This window comes from Oncorhynchus nerka, linkage group LG7 (genome assembly GCF_034236695.1).
Source record: "Oncorhynchus nerka isolate Pitt River linkage group LG7, Oner_Uvic_2.0, whole genome shotgun sequence".
Lineage (NCBI taxonomy): Eukaryota > Metazoa > Chordata > Actinopteri > Salmoniformes > Salmonidae > Oncorhynchus > Oncorhynchus nerka.
In genome coordinates, this window is record NC_088402.1 from 51,340,284 (window position 1) to 51,357,649 (window position 17,366).

Below are 17,366 nucleotides of genomic sequence, written 5' to 3' on the forward strand. Positions count from 1 at the left end.
GTCCCTACCCTCATAATTATCAGTCTTTTGTTCCTAACAGCAGAATGAGTTTTCCTCTTTTAAGTAGGCTATGAGGATTAATCATAGTGGCCTGTGTGAGTTTATAAGCCCCAGCATTCTGTCGTTCTTTTATAAAAGCATCATGGATCACCGGTTTGCTCGTCCAGTGTCCTCTCCCGTGGCCACACTCCCAGCACTTTTTAACTTTAAAAATAGTCTCTCACCACCGACTGTGCCAATAAAATGCTAAATACCAAACAGCAGTGTCCCCTACTTGCCTCTCCTTTTCGAACATCCTCGTCTGAATCCCTCAATATGTCATTCATTAAAGGGGCAATCTGTAGTTCAAACAACAAAAAAGTGGTCACCCTGCGGTCACCCTGCCAAAACATGGGGCTGGAGAAATATAACCACTATCAAATTCAAAGACAGAGTTGTGCATGCATGGACTGGCCATCATTTTAACCATGTTTTGAGGCTGTACGGTGTTTCCTTACAATTGAATTATTGCAATTAAAACAAGCTTATATTATAGGGTGTGATGGGGTATGACTGTTGAACTAAGCTCATGAGTTATATTCTTCAATAATCAGGTATATATCATTAATTTAAAAGTTAAAAAATGAAGTAGCAATCACAGATTTCCCCTTTAAGGAGGAAACATATTAAATGAATGTGGTATTTTTATGACAAGGTATACGGTATATCCGTCACCTATTAAGATGTGTATGTATGGTATATTTTTCTAAATTCACTGCATGTATCATTAACAGACTTGTATTTCCAATTTGATGCTGCAATGATACATTTTTAAGAGCTTCCTTCTTGTGTCCTCCCCATCTGTAAACGATGATATTTTGTCTTTGTGGACATAAGACATTAGCTTCAGTTGCCTCAGTGGTGACTGATTTTCATAGGTAATGATGCTAAATTATACTACTGGGAATAGGGAGGCTAGTATGCCATCCATCATTGGCTAGTTGATATGTACTGTCATTATGGCCATTATTCAACCCCTAATATGCTCACAGACATATTCTGCAGCTACACGCACACACACGCACGCACGCACACACACACACACACACACACACACACACACACACACACACACACACACACACACACACACACACACACACACACATACTCACTTTGCCACAAGCTACGAGAGGGGACATCTCATTCTTTCATCTATCTGTGCGAGTCATTGTTGTGGTGTCAGCTGGTGCCTTCTCTTTTATCACACTGGAAGCTAATGGAAGCAGCAACTGCAGGAGGTGGGGGAGAAGGAAGACACACATACACACACACAGCCGTAAGAGGTTGGGGAGATGAGGCGGATTGGCACGCCAGGCCGCGGGGCCAGAGCTGTTTTGTGGTGATGTTTTTCTAGCCTGCTGAGGCCTCGCTATCAGACTGTTTCTGACACACTTCTGTACACCACAAGGAAAGGTTTTAGCCATTTTGCTCTAATTCTCTTTTCCTGGTTGGTCTAAACTCTCAAAATACATTTTTGGTTTGTAATACTTTCTTCTAGTGAACCTATTGGCATGTGTACTGTGGCAGGATATGAATATTACAGAAATGCCTTATTTCCCCCCTATATACTGAACAAAGGATTTACTCACAGGTCCTTCAAGCATGGTGGTGGCTGTATCATGTTATGGGTATGCTTGTCATCGGCAAGGACTAGGGAGTTTTATGATTAAAAAACGGAATAGAGCTAAGCACAGGACATTTCCTAGTGGAAAACCTGGTTCAGTCAACTTTCCGACAGATTCCCCTTTCAGCAGGACAATAACCTAAAACATAAGGACAAATATATACTGGAATTACTTACCAAGTTACAGTTTTGACTTAAATCGTCTTGGAAATCTATGGCAATATTTGACAATGGCTGTCTAGTAATGATCAAGAACTATCTTGACAGAGCTTAAATATTTTTTTAAAGAATAATGTGGAAAAATGTACAATCCAGGTGTGCAAAGCTCTTAGAGACTTACCCAGAAAGACTGTAATTGCTTTCCGAAGGGGATTCTAACATGTACTCAGGTGGTTGAATACTTATTTAATCAAGATATATTAGTGTTTTATTTTTCATATATATGATTTTTTTTTTACACATTTTTACAAATCTTCTTCCACTTTCATATTAAATGTGACAATTTAAAATGACAATTAAATCCAATTGAATCTTACTTTGTAGCACAACAAAATGTGGAAAAAGTAAAGGGGTGTGAATACTTTCTGATGTCACTGTACATTGCATTTTTTGTCTCCCACCTGGTTCTATAGCACAACTCCACGGTTTTAGTAATTAGCAATTGCCTTTATATGCTTTTCCATTCTTGCTTTATTTGCTATACATCCTTACTTGTTTTTTGTCTAGACAGCATTTTCTTAATTGTGTAAATCTATTCATTACAAATGTCATTACACATATCTATTGTCTCTGTTCAGGGATTCAAAACAATTGTCAATTACTACTATTCTGAGGTTTGATGCAGAATATAGCATTTGAGAGGTCTATTATGGTGACCTAATTTCATGACATCAAAAGCTACAGTACGGCATACATAACATTATGCTCGAGCGCAGTAGTGAACATATGCAGGACAGTTATTCATATTTTCTATAATTATTTATTTTTTCAGCTTTTTTCTTTTTGTATAACATGACAATCGTGCTTTATCATATGACACCATTTAAACACATATCATGTTTATATTATGTTGTGCATTAGGCAGTGAGACAGTTCAAAATAAACAAAACAATGTGATTTCTTTACTAGACATAGTTTCTATTTTTAATATAATCGTCAATATCTTCATTGTCATCCTCATTTCGTATATTTCTGTAAGATATGTGCTTTAGTTTCTGTGATCAAAATATTATTGCAGAAAACAGCAACTCTTTAGAATTTTTTTTCAACATTTAGACAATAACTTCCAATGTATTACAGACATTCACAGTTACATGTTTTACACAGTACAGTTTTACAACAAAGTTCCAGAGAAAACTGTGGTAGAGTAACTTTATACAAAATTCACAGGACATGAACTGTAGCCATTTCACATTTTCACTTGGTTGTTTTGCTTTTCAAAGTAAACATGTTTTGTTCGACCAGATGCTTTTCACTGCCGTATATAAGCCATATAAGCCAACTAGCATGGTCTTAACACGCCATGTCAAATGTCTGTGGAAATTAAAGCTTTGAGCTTTTTACTAGGAAAGCAAAGACAACGAAAAGAAAAAGAGAAACAGACCACTCTTCTACTGGCCTGCAACTATACATCTACATTTGTATTGCTGAATACAAATTGATCAAAGTATAATTGATCATTACACATAAAATGAAATAAAAAGGAATATTTTTAAACATAGAGTTGGTCCAATATTGTTTGCTAGTGTACAAAGTGATATTCTGGAGATCTGCCCAGTCATGCAAACAGACTATGGCTTGGTATAAATTGGTTGATAACTGGCTTAAGGCCTTCTCTGTTCTCGTCTTAGATCTGTCAGGAGACATTTTGGAATTTTTCTTTGATGTTCCTGAGGAAAGCATGCAAAAAAAGGTAAACAGAATTGACTGTCAGCATCAATGGGATAGTCAATGTTTGTAAATCACTTTTCTATACCCTGTGCGTTTGCATGTATTTTTTTTGTATGTTTTTGATACCCTGTGTTTCTCAAACCAAACACTACATGGCATAGATCGTTTTTGCTTTCGTCTGCCTACGATTTTGGTCCTCGGTCACAATATTTATAGTAGAAAACATATTAAAAATAATTCTAAAAATGTTTGTCACATAAAAGTTCATTTTTTTTACTAAAAAAAGGAAGATAAAATCACAGTCTCTCTCACACACAAAATCTTTTGCAACAGATATACTGGATAATTCCAGGGTTCATAGACTTTAAACTTCTTATTGGCATTGTGCTTCTTCATCAGAGTTCCCTCATTGCCATGTGGCCTGTAATCAGCCTCACAGAGTGCAAAGTTTTGTAAAGAGATGACTGTGTGAGGCTTAGTAAACAACCACGATAATTTGACTCCGTCCCTTGCACTCTCCCATGTTGACAATTTTGTTCACTTGTACTTCATCTCTACTATAGTCACACTGTATTTACTTGGTTCATGAAGATATTGAACAAATTGCTATTCTATTTTCAATAGTTGTTTTCTTTTCTCACAGTATTACACAGTTTGTTTACATATTTTTACTCAGATTACGGTAGTTTTTGTGAACACTAACAGTCTTTGATTTTAGAATTTTTAATGCATACCAATAAAAAGACATTAACGGGTTGGTTTTACAAATGCAGAAAAATTAAACATGATTTTAAAATCCGGTTTGATCAGATATTGCCCCTGGAGGTAGGTGAATCAATTAAAATCTTGGAAGTCCTTTGTAATGTTCGCCGTTGACTACACAATCTCCATGAGGGTTTTGCCTTGTCTAGACATTGGCCTCAGCGTTGGTCAGGTTTGTTGAGCTCACTATGTTGGGTGGCGGGATGGCCGTCTCTTTTGCCGTTGGGCTAACCGGATTGGGTGGTGGGCTGGTAGGGCTGGTCGGGTTGGCTGGAGTGGCAGGGACGGTAGGGACAGTTGGAACGGTCGGACTAGTTGGGTTCACAGGGCTAGCCATAGCTGGAATGGCTGGAGGTGCTGGGTTGGACGGGGCTGCAGCAACCGGGCTTGTAGCAGTTGGATTGGCAGGACTAACCGGGTTGGATGGACTAGTTGGGTTGGCCGCGTTAGAGGGACTAGCAATGTTGGTCTCGGCAACCACTGTCTCAGGTCCATTTTCCTGTGGCCGTCGGACCACTGCAGGAGGCTGGAACATTATCCGTAGGCGCTGAGAAAGAATCACAACAAAACAGTTAATTAAGTAACACAATGAATGCATCTCCAACATGTCCAGAAAGGAGAACCTGACTGAAATGATCTATTTACTACTTAATGACATGATAATAAACCATTTGGGTTACGTATCAATCATCACCAAATTGCCTTTATTCTCTTGCTCTTAGAGAAAGGGGGGAACATTCCACATTTTTTAATTTAACAAGGCAAGTCAGTTCAGAACAAATTCTTTTTTACAATGACAGTGGGTTAACTGCCTTGTTCAGGGGCAGAACGACAGATTCTTACCTTGTCAGCTCAGGGATTCGATCTAGCAACCTTTACGGTTACTGGCCCAATGCTCTAACCACTAGGCTACCTGCTGCCCCATATCCATAAATCATTATGTAGATTACCTCTTTCCAGGTGCCCTTGAGTCCGAGGTACATGTAGACCATGTATCCAGGGATGAGGACCATGGAGGACAGAGCCATGAGCCAGCCCACTCCCTGGCCCCAGGCAGGGAACACGTAGTTGTTCAAGGTGAGAGGAACCATTTGGACTGCACTGAACAAGAACACCCCCTGTGGGAGACATGGTACGATCCTTATTAATCCTGACACCACCTCTTCTCAGACACTTTCTTTCTCTGCCTCAAAATTGCTTGAGGCAGGTCATATTGATATGAAATGTTATTTTCGTTCATGTCATGGTACTGGATGTTCTATTGGATGTGTATGGTGTACTACTTACGGCCACGATGAGAGGGGTGAAACAAACCCAGCACAGCTTCCACCAGATACAGGGCTTGTAGCCAATCATCTCCTGGATGTTGTCATAGAATTTGTTCACACCTGCGAGACAAATGACTGTGTTATCAAAATATTCAAATTCAATTTCTTCCAATTTTCCACTGGTCTGCCATGAATTGTAATGAGGGAGGAGAGCTGGTGTAGTGTAGGACACGTGAGCAGCGTTGATGTCCCTGAGGGTCAACAGGGTTTGAAGGTGGACTAATGTCTCTGGACAAGTGGGAGTTTATTTGATCATTCAACCTTCAGATTTAACTAGTGTGTCTAGTTCATTCGTTGCTCATCGCCTCTTGCCTGAGCGCACATCACTGTAACAAGTCATTTCGTAATGCTGAAATAGGGTGTTTCTGATGCATACCGTTCACTGCAATAATGTATCTACTGTACTATGTGTATTTGACGTTGTCTAGAGACTCTACCCACCATAGAACCAGGATATGGAGATGCACTCGAAGAAGACCAGGAAGAGGAGACACATCCCACTGGCAGAGTAGTAGTCGAAGAGCTTGAACACGTACAGGCCTCCCTGGTGACACAACACAGAACGGTGAGTCTTACTACGGTGAGAAAACCATATGGTCTGTGGTCTTTACATTATATTCATATCCTCATCTCAGAGGGAAAGATGGTGGTTGGGATTCATTTTCAACTCGAAACAAATCTGTTATTTTTTATATAAAATTAGACAGCGATGTAATTCAAATTTTTAGCCAAATTGAGCTTGGAGTTTTTGTAGTTCAATCTGATGGTTGACTAATGATGAGAAAGAGAGAGAGAGGGAGAGAGAGAGAGAGCGCGGAGGTTTTGTAGTTCAGAGAGAGAGAGAGAGAGATAGAGTGTTGTACCTGTGTGATGTTGGATAGGCCAATCAGGTACGATACCAGGCAGACAGCAGCGATGAAGAGCTCTCTCCTGCCCCTCAGTGCCCTGGGAAACTCATCCACCAGAGCTGTGATAAAGCCCTCTACCGTGCAGAACTACCCACACAGACACACACACACACACACAGACACACAAAGGGGGTGGATACTCAGTCACAAAGGGGAGAGATTTACAGTATTTTGCTTAGTATCTATGTAATGAAGCACTAACAGTGGAACTAACAGCATTTCAACTACTTTTCAGATATGAAACAAGCAGACAATCAAAATATCATTCAAAAATATAAAATTCCCAGTTTATGCTACAAAACTAACTTCATAAGAGGTTTTAAAAATAGGTTATATTTGACTCAGCATTCCATGATGTACACTAAGACATTGTTGGCAGAATAGACGGATGCAGTTCAATGCGTGATTAATATAAATCACCAATACATTTCTCGGTAGTCCAAGAAATATTGTAAATCACAGCTGGCTTGGTACATTATTTGCTGCCTCCATTCAGGATGCACTGTTTCAGTTTAAATTACTCTATATTTTGGACAAAAACAGACAACTGTAACTAAGGCTGGGAATTTCAATACCATCAAACTAGCAAGGGCAATGATTACAAGTCAGACATGCCAGCAACAAACGCTGACACCACACATCCAAGTATATCGGACCAAATTATGAAAGACAAGAATTGTACTTTTGAATTCCGTAAAGTCGCGTGGAAGAGGTGAAAAAATGATTGTTGTCAACAATGACAAACCACCAACTGACAATCTAGATGGAAAATTACTGAGGATAATAGCAGACGATATTACCACATCTTCAATTCAAGAATACTAGAAAGTGTGTGCCCTCAGGCCTGGATGGAAGCTAAAGTCATTCCACTACCAAAGAATAGTTAAGCCCCCTTTACTGGCTTAAATAGCCAACCAATCAAACTTCTGGAAAAAAATGTGTTTGACCAGATACAATGCTATTTCACAGTAAGCAAATTGACAACAGAATTTCAGCATGCTTATAGGTAGGAACACTCAACAAGCACCGCACTTACACAAATGACTGATGATTGGCTCAGAGAAACTGATGATAAAATGATTGTGGTGGGTGTTTTGTTAGACTTCAGTGCAGCTTCTGACATTTTTGATCATAGTCTGCTGCTGGAAAAACGTATGTGTTATGGCTTTACACTCCTTGCTATAATGTGGATAAAAAGTTACTCGTCTAACAGAACACAGAGGGTGTTCTTCAATGGAAGCCTTTCAAATATAATCCAGTTAGAATCAGGAATTCATCAGGGTAGCTGTTTAGGCCCCTTGCTGTTTTCAATTTTTACCGGCATGCCACTGACTTTGAGTAAAGCCAGAGTCTCTATGTATGCGGATGACTCAACACTATACACATCAGCTACTACAGTGACTGAAATGACTGCAATACTCAACAAAGAGCTTCAGTTAGTTTCAGAGTGGGTGGCAAGGAATAAGTTAGCCCTAAATATTTCTAAAACTAAAAACATTGTATTTGGAACAAAACATTCACTAAACCCTAAACCTCAACTAAATCTTGTAATAAATAATGTGTAAATTGAGCAAGTTGTGATGACTAAACTGCTTGGAGTAACACAAGATTGTAAACAGTTATGGCCAAAACATATTGATACAGTAGTAGCTAAGATGGGGAGAAGTCTGTCTATAATAATGCGATGCTCTGCCTTCTTAACAACACTATCAACAAGGCAGGTCCTACAGGCCCTAGTTTTGTCACACCTTGACAACTGTTCAGTCGTGTGGTCAGGTGCCACAAAAAAGGTCTGAACAGGGCAGCAGGCTGGCCCTTGAATGTACACAGAGAGCTAATATTAATAATATGCATGTCAATCTCTCCTGGCTGAAAGTGGAGGAGAGATCGACTTCATCACCACCGTTATTTATGAGAGGTATTGACATGCTGAATGCGCAGAGCTGTCTGTCCAAACTACTGACCCACAGCTCGGACACCCATGCATAATCTACAAGAGTTCTCTTCACATTCCCCAAGTTCAGAACAGACTATGGGTGGAACACAGTACTACATAGAGCCATGACTACATGGAACTCTATTCCACATCAAGTAACTGACGCAAGCAGTAAAATTAGATGAAAAAAAAACAGATAAAAAACACCTTATGGAACAGTAGGGACTGTGAAGCAACACAAACATTGGCACACACACACGCACACATGCACGCACGCACGCACACACACACACACACACACACACACACACGATAACATACGCACTATACATACACATAGATTTAGTACTGTAGATATGTGATAGTGGTGGAGTAGGGGCCTGAGGGCACACAGTGTGTTGGGATGTCTGTGAATGTATTGCCTTAATTTCGCTGGACCCCAGGAAGAGTAGCTGCTGCTTTGTATACAAATACAAAAACAAATAACGTGGCTAATAGGATAGCGTATCTATTTATGTAGCAAGCTAAAAACATGGAGCCTAACATTAACTAGCTAGCTGCTAAGAGGATGTCATGTCATGTCATTGGAGGAGTGGGTGAGTGACTGACTTTTTCCCCTCATATAATTGTTGGTGGTTATACACAGTTAGAGATGTGTTTTGCTTAGCTAGCAAGAACGTGAACGACTGTTATCCAGTTAGCATATATTTTGCGTTCACAAATTCACTCTGGCTACCTACTCCGATTTCAAAACACTCTCGTCTGAGTGTGCCATAGCGTAAAATAACGGATGAATTTACAAACATGAAAACCCGCTGAATACGACCGGTGTCAGTAAATGTAGGCTAAAAAAAGTTATAGTTAGTCACAAACGCTCTAGATAACATGTGAACAACCTAACCAGCTCTGCTAGGGCAAGTAAAATGGTCAGGGTGCGATGTTTTCTCATTTGTGTCTCAAAGTAGGTAGCAAGCAAGCTAGCCGACTTTAGCCAGTTAGCTTGGATGATGGGTTGCAAGCAAGCTACAGAAGGACGAGTAGGCTACAATTCCCCATCATGTTTCAGTGCAATTTTGACGGTCACCTAGCTGAAAAAGTTTGAGAGGGTTTATCTAATGTTCCTTAGTTACATTTTAGCTCATCTTGCTCTGGCTAGCATTAGTTGTTGATCTTGTCGTTGTTGATGTGCGCTTAACTGAGGGGAGAGAGAGCCTATCTTTTCATAGTCGCTTGATCAATAGGACTGTAAAGTTCGCAAATGTAAGAGGACTCCTGTGGTATTGACATATTTGCAGAGATCCATTCAGGTATATGTTGTGGCTTTTGGCGAATGCATTCTAATGATCTAAAGTCACGTTTTTGCAACTGCCTGTTAACGCACATTCCAGTTCATAGTGAATGATGGCAAGTGTGCATGGCAAATGACTTGTTTGCATAAAGGCCTACTGTAGCTATGGTCTGCGTAGACTCCGGTCCAGGACGAGCCAGATTTTTGTCTATTAATTGTCCAGAACGCACCGCCGCTTTCCCACTCTATATTGCTATAGAATTTTCACAAATTCTCAAACATTCTAAGAATTTTGGATGAAAACATAAAAATAACATATCTAAGTGGTCGCTTGTCAGAACATTTTTTTTAAAGTGTCATATTCCTCCTGGGGGTGTAAATGAACAGATTTTAATAATATTTAATATCGCTAAAATGCTGTCAATTTCACTTCAATGTTTATACTATCATTGATAGTCTTGCTCCTGTTTGTATTTTCATGTTTTATCAATTGCATAATTTGGTAAATTAGTATTTCTATGAAATAAAAACTTCAAAGGTCCAAAAAAATTTAAGCACCTACAATTACCGGGACATGGATCCCTTGAAGCATAGTATCATTGTTGTACTTTAATTTTACCCAATGGGTAAATATACATTTATTTTATTTAGAACATTGTTGTTCATATAGTAGTATGATAACCATGTAACAGTTGTAACTAATAACCAAGATTATGGACATTGATGGATTATATTGAATGAATTAAGATTATGGAAAGCCATACAATATGATAACCAGCATGTTATCTAGAACTACCTAAATAAACAGTTTTTTTTAGTACTAGAGACCTCATTTTGGCAGTCACCTTAGAAATATAACTCCAACATGCAAAATAGCCATTTCCCTTGCAGTGTGAATATTTACAATTCCATGTAAAGAAAAGGTTAGTCACAAAAAAGAGCATTAGTGTGTCAACTTGGGATTTATCTGTTCCATATCAAGATGAGTAGCAGAATTTAGTATCATTGCTAGCAGACTCAGTGGCCTTGCGGTAACCCAAATATCATGCACAAGCTAAATTCATGACAACAGAGCACCAGGGGGCCAAGAGAGAGGTGACATAGTTGTATTAAAAAGGGTTGACAGTAAAAGTCTAGGCTCATCTGTATCTGTCCATTAGCAAAAAAAACTGAAATGAGCTTCTCATGTGGAGAGACCAGGGAAAAACAGCTGGATATGTACCTGTGCTTACATATTTAGGTCAGACTAGCCTAGTCCTAGACCTATGGGTGCTTTAGCTAACTCCCCTGACATGGCATGGCGATGATACTGAGAGGATTGGGCTAAAGCACCAAGAGATTGCAGAGCAGCCTATGAAAACAGCCTTACCTGACTGTCAATCCCCAGCATCAGCAGCATGGAGAAGAACAAGATAGCCCAGAGAGGGGAGACAGGCAGCTGGGTCACAGCCTCAGGGTAGGCCAGGAAAGCCAGGCCTGGACCTGCATACCAAACACACAACACAACACATTGGCTCACAGTTTCTTACGGCTGTGTTTCTCTGTGTGGATTGAGGTAGAAGCAGAGGTGAATTATTAGACTTAGATTGCTGCGAGCAGAAGTCAGAATAGACAGCCCCTATTGTGCGCTGATGGTGCAATTACAGAGGGAGCATTGGGTTTACCTGAAGCTGCAACTTCTTCTATGGGCCTCTTAGTCACGTTCGCCATGAAGCCCACAATAGAGAAGATGACAAAGCCAGCAAACATGCTGGTGAAGGAGTTGATGCAGCAAACTATGATGGAGTCTCTGTGGAAAGGAAACATGAAAACGTCCTGTTGTCAGAGCTTATGGTGATCTGTCATCTCTTCTGTAGCATCATCATGGATTCCTAAAAAGGCCTTTCTCAGGAGAGAGAGCTTATTCCTTATTATTGCTGGTGGAAGTGGAAAACATATCCCTGCTTAATAATATATTGATGTTGGCCACAAAAGGTGTGCAATGAGATTTTTGTGCAACATTCCAATGGGGAACAATGTTCCTTTATCCAAAGAGGTTTAATATCACAGTAATACTTCTATATGAAATAATGCAATGCCCATTTTTAATGGATCCCAAGCTCCTATTTGCAAAGAAGAGTTTTCCAAAAATCAACCCTTATTTTACAAAACCAAATTGCATGATATAATGTTTGGTCTATAGCTAAATAATATTGGGCCACTAATAAGCAACAACAAGTAAACAAGTACATTGAAATAAATGCAAGTTGAGGCTGCATGATTATATAACTGATGAGCAATTTGAATAGGACCAAGGATGGACTGTTTGGGGAAGATGTGAAATGTTTGCCTAATCTTCTTTTATTTATGCGATGCACATCCAAAGCTGTATGAAGGGCCACATACTAGACTGAATCACTGTATTGATTATAATAACGTTAATCTAGGCTTCTCATTGTAAATGGCTAATAGTAAGGTCCACATATACTGTTGAGGCAGAGGTAGGCAACTAGATTCAGCCGTGGGACGATTTTTGTCGGAGCGGATGGTCAGGGGGCTGGAACATAATAATCTGTACACTGGAAATTGACCACAACTCAGCCCAGAAATAGATTGTATTTGAAAATAATAACAATTTCATACCTTGATTCCATTGAGACACGATCACATATGTCTCTTTTGTTTTGCGGGGGTACTTGGGAACAGATCTCCTCAATTAAACAACATTTTAGCTGAATTTCTGGTGATTTTATCATTTTTTTGACCCAAAACTAAAATCCTAATATATATTGCCGACCCCTGCGTTAAGGTATACTGGTCTAATGGTTGCCTTTTCAAGTCTTGCCTCATACAGTATCTTTCCATTTAATAGAAGCCTACCTCCATCTTACCTGTAAACATTATTATTAAAAGGGTTATAGCTCCCAAGAGCTATCAGTGAGCCCAGTCCCAAACCGTAGGAGAAAAATATCTGAGTGGCAGCATCCAGCCATACCTGACAAGGGGAAATAACCATTTAGCCATTTGACAAAGGAGGCTGAAAAATGGTTGATTCACATGCCAGTATTTATCTTACATAGAATGGTAAGTTCATTCATTACCTCAGATTCTTTTAGTTTTTCAAAGTTAGGGGTGATATAGAAGAGAATGCCATCCATAGCTCCAGGTAGAGTCACTCCACGGCAGAACAGAATGAATAGCATGAAATAGGGATACGTGGCCGAGAAGTACACAACCTAGAAAATGTAATCAACGAGTCACCATCAGCAGCAAAGGAATGCACGTTAAAACTGTTAACCATGGAGTTAATACATATGCAATTCAGTCTCTGCTTCAACAAAGGCCTATTCACTAGAGAGGAAAACCAATGGATGTCTTGTCCTCCAAACTCTCACACAGAGAACAGCAAAAAATAAGAAAATAAATCAACAGAAATCTAGTAAAGAAATTCATTGAAGCTTCAATTGGATTCGACACCATCTCTTTATGCTTACATGAAACCCCTTATGAGATTTCAGAGCAAAAAACATAGGTGGGTGGAGCATTTTGCCACCACAACAAATGTTATTTGCTATGGTCACATGACACATTAGATTTCCGAAATGTAGCACCAACAGGGAGTGAACTAGCTCCAACTGAGGGGGAGAGGAAAGAACAAAACCAGATTTTAGAGGGCTTGTTGCTCTCCCTCCTATCACCAACCCCCCCCCCCCCCCCCCCATGAGAGGAGGCACCATGGGCCTGAACATGATTACTGAATGTTTGATGTATCTCCTCCCATTCTAAAATCAATCTGGACAATAGTCAGTGCAATATAAATGATTAATGAATGTGATATGACTCTGATCGACAACACTGTTTTTGACAGCTGCAGTTGTTTTTAATCTTCAATTGTATCTGTAATTTGTGACACTTTGTCGTTTGTGTGTTTTTTGTATTTTTCTGTAATATGTTATGCACCCGCTGTCATTTTCATGTTTTGCCTTCGTACCAGGTCGCCCTCGCAAAATAGGTTTTAACCTCAATGGGTCTTATCTGGTTAAATAAAGGTCAAAAATAAATAATACATGACAACGATTCATATTGCATCACTGTCACACATTGGCTGCCAGAGAGCTTTTACATACACCTAGAACTGCCTTGTGAAACCAGTCTCTTACCTTGCCAGTCCAGCTCACCCCTTTCCAGATACAGAAGTAAACCAGGACCCAAGCGATGGCCAGTGTTATTGCCAGTGGCGCTCGGATCTGCCCTGGTTTTTCCAAGCCATCGGTCATTTGATGCATGTTGCGCCTATAAGCAACAATAAGACTATTATACACACTGGGAGAATGCTTTGCAGCAAAGGGACATTCCTTTTACACTCCTCAAGCAGGCATGCAGGGTACTGTAACGCTGGGCTGAAGCAAAAAAAAAAAAAAAAAAAACAAGCAGTCAATGTCTTACTCCCAAAACTCCATCACCGCGCTGGTAAGATTGGTGTTATCAACAATACTGTAGTTTGAGTAACATTTGTCTGTGTTCCATGAGTTGCCACATGAGCTCCATGGAAGTTCCTGAAAAACAAGAAGGATAATGCCTGTTTTCCTCCTCGACACAATGAGAGATCTCACATGATATCAAGGATGTTTACAATCCCCAGTGAGAAATACTTGTTTGTCTCATCCCCATGTGGCTTATAGGAGGTAAAATGGCGGTACTTACAGAGGTAAATGAGTTGTAGAGATAGTATATGGCCCAGGCAATGATGACAATGTAGTAAATGTTAAGCCAGAAGGACAGGACAGCTGCTGCAAGGCCAACACCTATGAGATGGAAATTGATGACAGGTTTGTGCATGCTCCTAATGCTCCAGCATATTCAGGGAGAATTACAGCAGAACTCTCTATCTTTTCTGGTTATGGCCGCCTACCACACAATAAAGATTGAATGCACAAGTGGGCCAGCTGACAATTAGGAATTTGATTTAAAATACCCCCCAAAAAATGACAGTAGAAGATACAGAAAGAGCATTGCACGAGTAGAATTTATACCTTTGAACACGGGAGCCAGTTTCCAGACTCCAAGCCCACCAATTGAAGTGTATTGACCAAGAGCGGTCTCAAGCAGGAACAGCGGCATCCCAGCGAATATGAGTGTCAAAAAATAGGGGATCAAGAAGGCTCCTGCATAGACACAAGTAAATCAATCCAAATATAACTGTCAGAATAAAACCACACATATGCAATGGAATGTTACTTACAAGCCCACTGTAGAAGCTAATTGGAATAATTCAATTAGGATAAGAATAATGCATGTCTGCGCTCTTACACGAGGGACATATTCACTCTTCATTTCACATAATAATTAGAGTGCTCGAAATGGACGAAGCACTCACTGAGTAGTGAAATGAACTTACGTTATATGACTTTTTAAAATCGTGTTTACCTCCACCGTTTTTTCCACAGAGATATGGAAATCTCCATACGTTTCCGAGTCCAATTGCATAACCTACACACGACAGAAGGAAATCGAATCTCCCTCCCCAGGTTTCTCTTTCGGGAAGATCCTTTTTCGTCTTGTCGCTTTTCACGTCCAGTGACTTGGGTTTGTCATTAGTTGCCACTTCGTTAAGTTCTGTTACTTGTCCATCCGTTTTGGTGCCGTTCGTCGCCATGTCTCTCGATTTGTAGTGGTCCTGGCCTTGGGACGCGAAGCTTCAGCACCAGTCCACACAGAGAGCAGTTTCGCGGTTTTTGACCAAAACCTTTGAACCAAATGTCTGGAAGCAGGTGACCGCTATGGGGACACGGCTCGTCAGTTGCCGTTAACCTGGAATCGGTGAATAGAGTAATTGGTCGGTTTTTGAGAGCCCACTCAAATTGGAAAATGTATTAGACAACATGGTGACATTTACAATTGATTAGCACCAGAATGAGAATGTAATTTTTGAACGAATCCAATGCCATTTACAGGCATTGTATGGAGCTTGACTGTTCAAGCTATTTGTAAGCTACTTAATTTAAAAAGCATTTTTAAAGTCAGATGTTTTCCATCGACTCCACTCAAGACACTAATAACCGTCTCACCAAACACATGCAATGCAGAGTCTGAGACACAAAAATGCCATAAAAAAAACAATGATGGCACAGGAGTTTTTTCCCCATAAAGCAACGCAGACAATTGGGATGTGCGTAGATTGATTAGGGTATAGTCTACTTCTCCCCCCCCCCCCCCCCAATATTCTTACAAATCAACACAATTTGCAATTGAAATACAGTCAGTTATCGAGTAGGCCTATGCACATCACCGAATGTATGATTATTTGCAATGACACAAACTTTCTGACGTTGTTTAATAAGAATCCAAGCCATCCAGCTCACGCGCAAAAAAAAAAACATTCGAGAATGACATATGCAGATCCAATATGAGAGAGCAACGATTACACCGTGCAATTGACACGTGCAGATACGCTTACTAATTACCTATGCACTGGTTTTAGTGGACAGGAAAACCAACAGCAATGTCTCAACCAAACTGGATCACAATTACATTGGAGACAAAGGAATGCCCAAAGCATAACGCTTTACGCATCAGGCTGCACAAATAGTATTCCATTCTAGTCGATGATTAGAAAACCAAACGCACTTCTATATGGCAAAACATGTACACAGTTTTATGAAACATTCAATTCACCAGGAGTGCCACATGCTGTATTTAATTGGCTATAAGACATGGTCTAAAGTCATTAGGGTTAGCAACGTTCCATACTGCCACGTTCAACTATACGAGTTTAATCACCGTCATTATCACTTACAATGAACAATTCACGCAATTGTAATTCACACACACGCCAAATAACTCAATTTACTTACAATAAAGCTGTGCTCTCTGCCACCGACGATGTGCTGCCTGCCACAAATCTCGAAACGAGGTATCCGTAGATTCCCCCTGAAGTTGTAAACTTCCAGTTTTACTTGGAACATAAAGATATTGTCTTTCCATTAAAAGACTTGGAACAAGCGCCAAAAGTGTCTTAGAGGAGAGCGCGCACGTACCCCGCTGCAGGGAGCTGTCCAGCGGCTAGGTGCTGACGAGGTGGCTGAATCAACACGAGAAGCAGCCGCTTCGCCTTGTGCAACTGTCTAACATCAACAACCAGAAACGTTCAGGGGAGCGCAATTCTCAACTCCCATCTACATAGCGTCAATGTCATCTGAAAGTCGCCCCCCTCCTCCTCCGTGTAGTCTACACATCCACTACTGACATCGCACTGCATGTTTTCTCAATATTTCATGATTTTTTAACGTGTTTTCACTGTTTGGGAAATCCAGAGTAGTTCTAAAGCAGGGGTAAGACATTAAGGGAACACGAGTTTCTCCGATGATAGGCTATCACACATTTGTAGAGGGGGTCATCAACCTATTGGCCACCTTATTTACACTATAATAAGATGATATAGTTTTCCCCCCAACTTGAACACACGTATGTGTAGCACTGTTTTTCCCCTCCTCGACCTGTCACGGTCTTCAAATTAAGGAAAAATTCTAAACACCTCATTCCCAGCCAGCCCCAAGACCCCAAATATGTCATCAAATACACCCCAACCCTCCTCAAATCAAATGTCATC

At 40.2% G+C, this 17,366-nt stretch overlaps 1 protein-coding gene across 1 annotated transcript; it reads right to left on the bottom strand.

The window, feature by feature from the left end:
* Positions 1 to 2,458: 2,458 nt before the first annotated feature.
* Positions 2,459 to 17,062, bottom strand: LOC115131887 (sodium- and chloride-dependent GABA transporter 1-like). The gene is made up of 15 exons (XM_029663956.2): positions 16,612 to 17,062; positions 15,185 to 15,568; positions 14,791 to 14,922; positions 14,462 to 14,562; positions 14,204 to 14,313; positions 13,918 to 14,050; positions 12,859 to 12,993; positions 12,649 to 12,752; positions 11,443 to 11,567; positions 11,148 to 11,260; positions 6,510 to 6,641; positions 6,088 to 6,190; positions 5,606 to 5,706; positions 5,269 to 5,436; positions 2,459 to 4,865 (listed from the first exon to the last, which is right to left on the bottom strand). Exons 2-15 carry the CDS (start codon positions 15,411 to 15,413, stop codon positions 4,464 to 4,466), a joined length of 2,088 nt encoding a protein of 695 aa, XP_029519816.1. The 5' UTR covers positions 15,414 to 15,568; positions 16,612 to 17,062; the 3' UTR covers positions 2,459 to 4,463.
* Between the last annotated feature and the right edge of the window lie 304 nt (positions 17,063 to 17,366).